Below are 12,454 nucleotides of genomic sequence, written 5' to 3' on the forward strand. Positions count from 1 at the left end.
GTATATTATTAACCCCACAATACATTGTTGTTATTTTTGTTTTAAGCTGTTATCTTTCAAAGAGGTCTTAAAAATAAGAAAAAAAACACATTTTGTATTTACACATGTATTTATCATTTTAATGCTCCTTTGATTCCTTTGTGTAGGACCACATTTCTATTTGGTATCATTTTCCATCAGCCTGAAGGACTTTCTTTAACATTTCTTGTACAGGTCTCCTGCTGATGAATTTTTAAAGCTTTTTTCTGTTTGAAAAATAATATTTTGCCTTCACTTTTAAAAAATATTTTTTCTGGATATTGAATTCCAGGTTGAATTTTAGATTTGTTTTTCAGTACTTTCAAGATGTTGTTTCCACTGTCTTCTGGCTTGCATTATTTCTCATGAGAAGTCTTTTGTCATTCCTATCTTTGTTCCTCTGTACTTCATGTGTCTTTCTTTCCTTTGGCTGCTTTTAAGATTTTTTTAAATCACTTATTTTAAGTAATTTTACTATAGTGTGCATTAGTATAGTTTCCTTCATTATTCTTGGTTAGAGTTTTATTGAATTTCTGTTTCTGTTGAATGATTTTTCTCATTACAGATTGTATTTTCTTGATTTTTTTGCATATATGGTAATTGTTTATTGGATGCCAAACATTGTGAACTTAGATACTGAATATTTTTAACTCATTTCCTATTTTCCTCTAGAATACTTGCCGGAGGCGCTTGCAGCTGCAGTGTTTATCCCAAGATAACTCAGATTACAGTCCTAACTTTACTCCTAAAATTTGCCACAAAATATCTCACTTTTATTATTATCGTTGTATCGCTCTAGTGTATTGATAGTCTTTGGAAACAAATTACATCATTCTATTTTTAGCATTCTGTTTTTAGTAGTGGTATTTCCATTTACAAAATATAATAATTCTCATTTGCTGAAAATGTCAAATCCTACAAAATGCAGCATTCCTGCTCAAGATGTTAACATTGTTCTTGAAAAGTTGTTAGCCGAAGATTTATTTGATGAATCTGATTTATGTATACATTTCTGTTACATTAGGATTAGAGACAAGTTCTGTTTAGAAATAACTCCAATAACTCAGTTTTCATATTTTATTTTCACATTGAAAACCAGTCACATTTGCCTCAGCCTCAGAGTGCGTTTATGTAAAATTAATGCTGGCAATGAGCTTCACTTTTTTTTTTCTAAACAGGAAATAGATTAAATACCCGTAAGTATTTTTGAATTTTATTCTGAGACACATTTAAGTTATTTGGGAATAGTCTGATATTTTTGAGGCTTTCTTTTAAGCTTTCTCATGTAGAATCAGAACAGCCTTTATTACAGGGCGAATTTTTCTCTATAAAGGCCAATACTTTGGTGTATTCTACCTGATGTCCAGTATATCGCAAGGTTTTTCCACTCTGACTCATAGTCACCTGGTTCTTTGATGTTCTGCCCCTTGAATTCTAGTAGCTCTGGCCTCCCTGAATTCTCAACTCTTTTCTAATTTTTCTTAAAATATCATGACAGGGTAGTATTGAGTAATAAATTTAAAAGCTGTTTATTTTTAAATATGTATCTTTGGCTTCTATTCTCATCTTTTTATGAATATCATAACATTTTCTAAAAGAACATTCATACTGGATCTGATGACATCAGTTCAGTTTTTCTTATACATAGAGTAGTTTGATAGTGGTTTTAAATGTGTTTGGATAATGGTTTTTATTTTTCAAATGTTTTATTTTTATTTTTTATTAAATTTATTGGGGTGACATTGGTTAATAAAATTTTATAGGGTTCAAGAGTGCAATTCTATAATACATTATCTGTGTGTTGCATTGTACATTCATCACCCAAAGTCAAATTTCTTTTCTTCCCCATATATTTGACCCCTTTTACCCTTATCTACCTCCCCACCCTCCCCTCTTACCTTCTGGTAACCACTAAACTGTTGTCTCTGTTTATGAGTTTTTGTTTGTTTGTCTTGTTTGTTTGTTGCTTTCAGTTTTATATCCCACGTGTGAGTGAAATCATATGGTTCTCAACTTTTTCTGTCTGACTTATTTTGCTTATCATGATAATCTCGAGATCCATCCATTTGTCGCAAATGGCAGTATTTCATCTTTTCTTATGGCTGAATAATATTACATTGTATATATGTACCACGTCTTCTTTATCCAGTCATCTATTAAAGAGCACTTTGGTCGTTTTCATGTCTTGGCCACCATGAATATTGCTACAGTGAACGCTCAGGTGCATATATCTTTATGGATAAATGTTTTTAAATTTTTGGGGTAGATACCCAGAAGAGGGATTGCTGGGTCATATGGTAATACTATTCCTAATTTTATTAAGCTTAAGAATAATTGAACTATATTAAATACATATTTATCAAGTATAGTATTTAATATACTATAGATTATTTTTAAGCTTAATAGCTATTGTTCTTAGATGAGGTAAATAAATTTAAGAGTATCAAACAAGATTGCTTTTTCTTGCTGCATTATTCACTACCAAATTTAAAGAATATACAGAATAAAGAATATAAAAATGCCCTAGAAATTTTTTTATTGCTCTACTTTTATTATCTAGTATGTCTGCGAGGCATGTATAGGGCATTTTCATGTTTCTGACTCTTCAAAATATTTCTAAGTTGATTTATTTTTTTGATATGTAGTATAACAAAAATGTGTTTAATATCATTATTCACATCTGTTAACATCTTAATTATTTGGACTTTTTATTTCAACCAAAAATAATTTGTGATGTTTGGTGTTGATGTTTCTATTCCAGATAGTAGTCTGCTATAATGTTGTGATGTTTTGCTATGGTTCCTGTCAAATGAAACATTTTCCATTATCATGCTCATCAAGTTTCTTGGATGAAACTGAAAGCTAAACATTGGCTTAGTAAAAACAAACATACATATTAAATGTTTATTCTCATTTTTTACATTCTGTCTTCAGTATCAATGTTACTTTTTCTCAAAATTAGATTTTATTTTCAATACTTGACATTTAAAATTCTTCATTTACAGTAAGATTATCCGATGAATGCTCTTGATATTTTTATTTTTTATATTCTTTTACATTCTCATTGTTTATTTTTTTATCTCCAAAGAGTTTGCAATATAGACAAAATTCATGCTCTCTTTTGGTAAAATAAAGTAAATAGTCTTCAGTGAATTTTGTTTGTTTTACCATTTGCCAGAATTGTGTATGTAATGTTTTTGAAAATTTCCTACTGGCGTGGTCTTTGGACAGTTAACTGCCACTACCAAGTCAATAACTTTCTAGCCGATATGTTGAAGTTTGGGTAGGGAGTGTGGATTTTTCTAGTAACTAGAGATAATCACTTTATTGGGAAAACAGAAATTCAGTACCGTTCCCCTCTCTTTTCTGTAGTATCAGCGATGCAGAATCTGGGACAAGTTGCACGAAGAGCATATCAATGCAGGACGTACAGTTCAGGTAAGGCTATTATAATGTTTTTAGTAAATCAGTATGAAAAAGCCTTAAGAAAATTTGCTAAAGTAAATATCTTTGTAGCTGAATTCTTTTATGCATATTTATAACTAATTTCTTAAGAATGAATTTTTAGCAGGAATTACTGAATCAAATGTCATACATATTTTTAAGATTTTGAGTCATATTACCAAAATTTCCTCCAGAAATGATACATCAGCTTACACTCCCACAATCATGGCATTTTCCACAACAAACCTTACAAACATTAGTATTAGCTGTTTCTCAAACTTTTACTAATGAGTTTAAAATATTGCTGCTTTTTTGTTTTAATCTGGAGTTTTTGTTATGTTGCTTTGAAGGGTAAAAGGTTTTTTGATATGCGCGTAGGATAGTAATATTTCTTTTGTAAATTGCCTGTTCATGTCCCTTGCATATATTATATTACGTTGTCTTTTTTAAGAGTTCCTTATAACTTGAAGATATTGATCTTTCTGTTATATTATTGAATTAATATAGTATTGTAACCATTCATTGCAGTTATTGGCTTTTTGATAAATTTTAAATATTTTAAATTAATTTTTAAAAATATATTTACACAGTTATTTTACAAAAGCCAAAAAAAAAAAAAATTAAAAGGTTTATAGTACCCTATCCTTATCCATCCCTAAGTCCTACTTGGAAGAAACCACTTTTAATCCCTTTGGCCAGATTTCCTAGTTTTTAGTTCTTTATTCCTAAATACCATGTGGAGACTGGTGTTTCTTAATTAATCAGGTTTTGGCATTATCTCTTCACTTCTTGCCATAGTAGGTGGAGATCTAGCTTTTCACTTTGCTCCCCTACTTCCTTTCCCCTTATATAATTACATATGTTATAATTTTTCGTTAATTTAGCAATTAGTTTCTCATTTTGATTATATAGATATTATTTTTTCTTAAGGCAAATAGTGAAATATAGTACAGCCTTTTGCTTTTTTGAAGTTAATGATTGCCTCACTTTTTTTTTTTAGTTGCCTGGCTTTCTGTGTATTTGCAGTGTTTTTCTCCTAAATGCTCCACATCTCTGCCACATGCAATCAGTAATATTTTTCATATGCTCAAGTACATCACTTCCATTCTTTATCCTGAAGACTTCCTCCTGAAGCCCTTTTTCCTCAGTTCCAATCTGGACTCACTTTCTAGATTTGTTGCACAACTGCTGTTCTGGGACTTCCTCAGCTGATCACTGTTTTGGGTCCCTGTTTTCTTTAATATGATATCTTCCTCAGTTTTGGTTTACTCCATTGTTTTGTTAGAGTACATCTTTCAGTAGTTCTCTCAGAAAGGGTAACTTGGAGGTAAATTTTTAAGTTATTATGTGTCTGAAAAATACTTTCATAAGTGGTAGTGCAGGAATCCAATCTGGAATTATTTTTAATATTAACTCTGGTGGATAGAAAATGGAGTATGTCCCTTAATACCTATACAGTGGGTCTTCATTAGATATTTGTTGAGAAAATCAACGGAGGCCTTTTTCTCTTGATTTTTACTCTTTTTAGTGGTTCAGATAATATTTTTTAAGCTATGTATACTCATTTTGGTGCCTTTTAATGTTGAAATAAGTGTGAAGTCATTACATTTTTATCAATACCTTAGTGTAGTAGTTGGGTAATACAAGTAAAGCATAGTCTAGATTTATTTTAATTAAATAATTATAACTGTGGAGCTCTTAATAAATTATATGATGTCTAGAATGTGTTTAAGTTATTTAAATGTTTACCAGTGGACTTGTGCTCTATGTTTGTTAAAGAAATCAGATTAATTATTATGATACCAAATGTTTCTTACGGTACACAATTTGCTCTCAAAATTGCATGTTGTAAAAACACATTAGGAATCCTTAAATCAATATTTTACAAAGGCAAATATATGCATAACCATTCTCCTTTTAATCATTAAACACATAATTAGCCATTTTCAGAATTTTAATTAAGAATAATTACTTTTTATAATTATCAGGATAGATAAGAACATATTTAAACATATAGTTTAATCTTTAGGCTGAAATTTCAGGATATTTGTGGAAGGAGAAAAAAGTCATAACTGCTTATTAACTTTAGTTATAAAACTGAAGAGAGGGAAATATGTCACCTTTATTTTACTGAAAGTTTGGCTATAATTTGCAATTTACTACTTGCATACTGCAAAGCTTATTAATTACTGAGTTGGTATACTTTCTTCTTTTAAAACTTACTTCGTTTATCTAACTTGTGGATATTTCTGCAGATTTTCAAAACCAGGCATAATATCTGCCTTTCTGACCTGATTATTAGAAGGGCAGAAATATTTGAACATCTACTATGTTCGAGATACTATTCTAGATAATAGGGTCATAGCTGTAAGCAAAACAAGAAAACTTGTTCCCATTGAGCTTATATTCTGGGGTGGTAAGGGAGAAAGCAGAGACATAATTTTTTAAGTAGACAAATGTATACTATTTAGATGGTTATAAGTACTATGAAGTAAACATTAGGCAGGTTAAAGGAAACAAAGAATCACAGAAGGTGATGAGTGTTCTTTTATATATAGATTGGTTGTATAATATTTCTGATGACATTTGAACAAAGATTTGAAGGAAGTAACATAAACCATGGAGAATAGACTTTTGCAGGCAGAGGGGAAATCAAATGCAAAGACTCTGAGGTGAGAGGATGTGTGACATATTCAAGGAGTGGTAAGGAGGTCAGTGTGGCTGGTGTGAGCAAGGAGAGTATAGGAGATAAAGTCGAAGAGATCAGCTGGGACTGATTATGGAAGGCCTTGCAGGATGTGGTGACTTGAAGTTGGGTCGAAAGCACTTGGAAGGTTCTGAGCAGAAGATGACCTGATACTTTAAAAGATCACCTTGACTGTTATGAAAAGGATAGATTCTAAGGGGACAAGGATGAAAGCAAGAATACAAGTTAGATGGCTAATTAATAATGAGCATATTTAAGTGTACTTTTTAGAAAAATGCAAATGCACACATGTACAGTTTTGTGTAGAATGTCCGGTGCCTGATATGTTAGATTTTTATCTACTTTCTTTGTAGCCCTGGTAAATGATTCTGAACTCACAAGCTTGACAAACAAATAAGGAACTATTATGATATGTCAACCTTACCAATGAAGTACCTTTTTGGAAAATTACACACACATATAATTCAAACATACAAAAATGTAGCAAATAATAAAAATAATATAACACCGATGTACTCATCAGTAAAATTTGTCAAATCTTAACATTTTGCCACAATTTCTTTCCTTTTTATTTTTGAAGAAAATTTAGAAACACCACTGAAGTCCCTTGTGTACGTACTCTTCTTTGATTCTATTTACCTTGTTCCTGTCTTTATCTGAAGGAAATCTTTTCCCTCGATTTAAGTATTTATTATTTCTGTGCATGTAACTATGTATAAATAATATATGTTATTTGCATTTTTCTTTCTGCTTTTTCCCAAACAGCTTTTTTGAGATGTAATTGACATACAATAAAGTACACAATTTGATAAGTTTTGACATATGCGTACACTGTGATACCATCACCCCAGTCAAGATAATGAATATATCTTTTGCCCCCCAGAAGTTTTCTCATACCCCTTTGTAACCCTCCTTCTTGCTTTTCCCTCCCACATCCCTCTGTACCCCTCCCCACTCTCTACACATGCACACACTCCCCTACCCCTCACCCCCAGTGCCCAAGCAACTACTAACTTGCTTTCTGTCAGTATACGTTAGTTTAGATTTCCTACAATTTTATATAAGTAGATTCATGCAATATGCACTCCTGTTCTTTTGGGAGGTTGGGGCTGGCTTTCACTCTGCATAAATAATTTTGGGTTCATCCATGTTGTAATGTGTCTCAGTTTTTTTATTCCTTTTTATCATTGAGTAGGTACTCTGTTATATAGATATACCACAGTTTGTTTATCCTTTCATCTTTTGATGGATATTTGGGTTGTTTCTAGTTTTTTGGCTATTATAAACATCTGCTATGAACATTTGAGTTCAAGGCTTTTTATGGACAAAGGACTTTATTTCTCTTGGATAAATACCTATGAGTGGAATGACTAGATCATATAGTAGTTGTTATTCTTTAACTTTTTAAGAAATTGCCAAACTCTTTTCCAGAATGGATGTACCATTTTATATTCCCACCAGTTCTTTCATATCCTTGAAAACACTTGATATGGTTAATCTTTTTAATATTAGCCATTTGTAGTTAGTCTGTAGTGGTATCCCATTGTGATTTTAATTTTTATTTGATTAATGATGTTTCCATTTTATTTTTAATTATTTTTGTTCCATTTTATCTTCTTTCCTGTCTTGCTGGCTATAACTCTTTGTTATTTTAGTGGTTGCCTTAGGGTTTATACAGCTTATTACAGTTTATCTTTCAGTGATATTATACTGTTTCACATATGTTTAAGAACCTTACAATATATTCCTGTTTCTCCCTTCCCAATCTATATGCTATTGTTGTCAGATTTTTTTTATACTGTATGTTATATACTTTGTAATGTTTAAACAGTTGATTATCTTTTCAAAGAATTTAGATATTAAGGAGAAAAATCTTAATATATTTACCTATGTCATTTCCATTTCTGGTATGCTTAATGCTTTTGTGGAAATCCTTATTTCCATTTGGTATCATATTCCTTTTACCTGAAGACTTCATTTAACATTTCTTGGAGTATAGTTCTGCTGGTATGAAGTCTTTCATCTTTCCTGTATCTGAAAAACCTTTATTTGGCCTTTGTTTTTAAAAGGAATTTTGCTGTATGTAGAATTCTACATTGACTTTTTTCTTTTAATGCTTTAAATATGTTTAGCTATCTTTTTACTTGCTTTGTTTCCAATGAGAAATGGGTTTCATTCTTATCTTTGATCTTCTATATGTAATATGTCTCTTTGGTTGCTTTTATGATTTTCTCTTTATCATGTTTCTTGTGCTTTGAATTTGTTGAGCTTCTTGGATCTCAAGGTTTATAGTTTTTATCAACTTTGGAAATTTTTTGGCCATTATTTCGTCAAATAATTTTCTGTCCCCTGCATCTCTCTTCTTTAGGGACTCCAATTACACATATGTTAGGTTGCTTGAAGTTATCTCACAGCTCACTGATGTTCTTTTAAAATTTCCTGATTATTTTTTTTTCCTCTATGTGTTTCATTTTGGATAGTTTCTATGCCTTCGTGTTCACTAGTCTTAGCAGCAGCAGTGCGTAATATGTTGTTAATCCATTCTGTTTGATTTGTGTCTTTTTTTAATATCTTCCATGTCTCTACTTAACCTTTTGATTATATAGAATACAATTATAATAACTGCTTTAATATCCTCTGCTAATTCGAATATCTATATCAATTATAGGTCAGTTTCAGTTGATTGATTAATGGGTCATATTTTCCTATTTCTTTGTAGGTCTGGTGATCTTTGATTGGGTGGCCTTTGCCTGGCTGGGTGCTAATATTTTCATGCTCCTATAAATTTTCTGGAGCCTTGTTCTGGCATATAGTTACTTGGAAACAGTTTGATCCTTTTAGGTCTTTCGTGATTTACAAGGATTGACGAGAGTAATGCTCAGTCTAGGGCTAATTATTTTCCTACTACTGAAGTAAAGCCTTTCTGAGTGCTTTACACATGTCCTGTGAATTAAGAGTTTTTCCAGTTTAGCTGGTGGAAGGACGGAGATGCTGTTTCCAGCTTTCAATGAGTGCTGAACACTGTTTCCTCTAATTTTTTTTTGATGATTTTTTTTTCCCAGCCTTGGGTAGCTTCCTCATGTACATGTTCTGGTCAGTGCTCTGCTAAATACTTGAGGTGACCCCTCTGCATATCTCCAGGGTTCTCTTTCTGTGTAGCTCTCTCCCCTCCAGTACTCTGTTCTGCAAACTCTGTGGCATTTTATTATGAAACTGCAAGTAGAATAGGTTTGTTTTCTTCTCAGGCATAATAAGACATTAGCATTAAGAAAAATTTTGTGATCAGATTTAGAAACTAAGTAAAAAGTGGGAAATTTATTACTACTGTAATAGTGCACTGAAGAACATTAACCTGGCTTTCATGGAAACTTAATCAACTTAGTTTCCATAGCAGTGGGGATGCAGAGCTTGTTGAAAACGCAGATTTCTGGGCACCTTAGCAATTCGGATTCAGTAGATTTCAGACCACATTTGGAAAGATACTGCTATACAGAGAGTTTATCCCAGTTTCTTAGGTAGCACAAACACACAAAATAAAATCAGCCATGGAACTTGTAGAAGTGAAATATGACTTTCTTGATTTTACTAGGAGACATGTAGAACACTTGAATTATCTACTTATTAATTTAAAAAAATAATTAAAAGGGAGAAGCAATGGAAAGCAGAGGGAACGAGGAAGAGAGAGAGTAAGCAGAAGTTAATAGAAAAGAAAATATTAGAGAGAAGCAAGGCCAGATAGAGAATGGAAGAGAAGGCAGATTAGTAGATTCCAAAATGAATGCTATTAAAAGGTAAATTGTTTTAGGTTATTATAAGCTACAGAGAAATTTAAACTTAAGTTTTGCCTTGAAAAATTTATGAGCCGATTAATCAAGACTTAGGATCTTTGACCTTTACTCTGACTGGCATAGGTACTATAGAGCCTCAGGGAGGAAATTAAATCTAAGGCATCATTAATTGTAAGATATAGCATTATTTTGAGTGCCTCTAAGAAAGAAAAAGTGGTGTCAGTTAAAAATGGCACAATGCTTTTTTAAAGATACATTCCAATTTCAGAGATGTTAAAATGTGGAAAAGATACTGTCCTAAAATTGATGAAATATAGTATATGGAAAGCTTCTACCCTCTACTCTACTTCTGTCATTTCCCAGTCTAGTCTTTCTATTTAGCATGTTCTATTTTCCCAAGATTATTCTTCAGGGACAGCTCAAGTCTCACCTTCTTCAAGAAGCCTGTCTAGATCCTTACAGTAAGATGTCTCACGTGTCTTTGATCATGTTTCTTATGCCCCTTTCAATTTTGAATATTTCCCCTTAATAAAGAATCAAAAGCAAAATAGGAGTTGAGTTGTTCTGCTTTCTCTGCGTCATCTGTTAACATTATACCATCTGCCCCAAGCAGTAGGTCTAAACCTTCTTTCCTGTTCTTCTTGCTCTACATGTATTTTTTTAAATCCTTTTTATTGTTCTTAACATTTTTCACCAGCCTCCGCTCATTCTGGGCTCTTCGCTTACACGATTCTCCACATTTCATACCACTCTTGCATTCATCCTTGTTCACATGCCTTTCCTTTCATTTTTTTTTTTTAAACTAGTTTCTTAAATTTTGAACCTATTATAGTACACCTTACACAACTATTTTGGATTCTTAAGGTGTCACTTTCTTAATAGATTAACCTTTTCTCATAGTGTCAGAATTTTACTTTTTAGAAACTCTCTTTTTAAAAAGATCTTCCTACTGCAATATAATTTCTGCTATGGCATCACAAAACTATTTTCTCTAAACTTGATTCACTTTCCTAAAGTCACTGTTTCACTAGGCCTTGAGGATACAGTGGTGAAGACAACTGGCCTAATACCTGTTCCTACAAACTTTACAGCCTCCAGTTGTATGAATGTCCAGCAAGGAGATTCATGATGAGATTTCTACTCAATTTATTCCACTCCAAATGCTTTCAATTTTTTGTTTCTATCTTTAGGTTAATTGACCATACAAGTAAGTATAATATTATTTTCTAAAAATATAATTAAAACCTTTTACTGTGAAATATATGTGCTATGAAATGCATAAAACATAGATATTCCCTTAAACAAATTATTATACTGTGAACATTCATGTAACCACAACTCAGATCAAGAAATAAGACAATTACCAGCCTTTGAGCCACGCTTCTCTTGCTCAGGCCCACTTCCACATCTGGAAGTGTACTATTGCTTCTAATAAAGCTTTGCTTTTCTGCTGTAAAAAAAAAAAAAAAAAAAAAGGAAGGGAGGGAAGGAGAGAGGGAAGGAGGAAGGAGACAATTACCAGCATTCTAGAAGCCCCTCATAGCCTCTTCAAAATTATAACCACCTTTCTCCCTCAAAAGTAATCAATTTTTGATTTATATGGTAACTACTCCCTAGCTTTTCTATATAGTTTTATTACAAAGATGTATCATTTAGTTTAGGGGGTTGGCTCCATAGTGTAGTGGCTAGCATGTCTGCTTTACATGCAGAAGGTCCTGGGTTCGCGCCCCAGCTGGAGCCAGGGACCATACTCCAAGTGCCCGGGTGCACCAGACCCTGGGAGCACCAGGCCCCAGGTGCACACTGCAAGTATGCAGTAGGAGACAGCCCACCTTCAGAGATCCAGTTCTTAAGGGGAAACGGCAACATCCATAGGTCAGGGGTGGAAGTGGTGTCGGGGGAAATTAAAGAGGAGGGGGAAAAAAAAGAATTTAGTTTAATTTAGTCTCTGTTTGAACATCATATAAATTGATGAACATCAATTTGTATCCAATTACATGAACATCATATAAATTGAATTAAACAGAATATATCTTTTGTTTCTTGTTTGGGATTTGCTTATGTTGTTGTCTGCAGCAGTAATTTTCATTGCTGTATATGTTCCACTTTAGAAGTTTACACCATAATGTATCCATTCTATTCGATGGACATTCGGGTGTGTCCAGTCTCTATTACACATGCTGTTAACATTTATAGATATTTTTACTGGTACACATGTGCATACATTTCTGTTGAGTATATTCCTTGGACAGGAATTGCTGGTTCATCAGGCATCTTTATTTTCAACTTTAGTCGATAATGCCAAACTGTTTTCCAAAATAGTTATACTAATTTTACACTCCTTACAGCAGTAAATGTGAGTCACTGTGGGTGCCACATCCTCAGCAATATTTCATAAACTCAGTCTTTAATTTTAGCTATTTTAGTGGATAACTAATTTACATTAATTTACATTTATCCAGATTATTAGAGAAATTGAGTAATTATTTGTTTATGA

The 12,454-nt window shown here is 32.4% G+C and overlaps 1 protein-coding gene across 10 annotated transcripts in view; it reads left to right on the forward strand.

The window, feature by feature from the left end:
• Positions 1 to 12,454, forward strand: part of STX17 (syntaxin 17) — a 52,695-nt gene that overhangs the window by 13,976 nt on the left and 26,265 nt on the right. For all 10 annotated transcript variants that reach the window (XM_011366260.2, XM_023534266.1, XM_011366264.2 and 7 more), the window contains one exon: positions 3,391 to 3,456. In XM_011366260.2, coding sequence (XP_011364562.1) covers positions 3,391 to 3,456 — 66 coding nt within the window. The remainder of the gene's footprint in view (positions 1 to 3,390; positions 3,457 to 12,454) is intronic.

This window comes from Pteropus vampyrus, unplaced genomic scaffold, assembly GCF_000151845.1.
Source record: "Pteropus vampyrus isolate Shadow unplaced genomic scaffold, Pvam_2.0 Scaffold123, whole genome shotgun sequence".
In the NCBI taxonomy this organism is placed as follows: domain Eukaryota; kingdom Metazoa; phylum Chordata; class Mammalia; order Chiroptera; family Pteropodidae; genus Pteropus; species Pteropus vampyrus.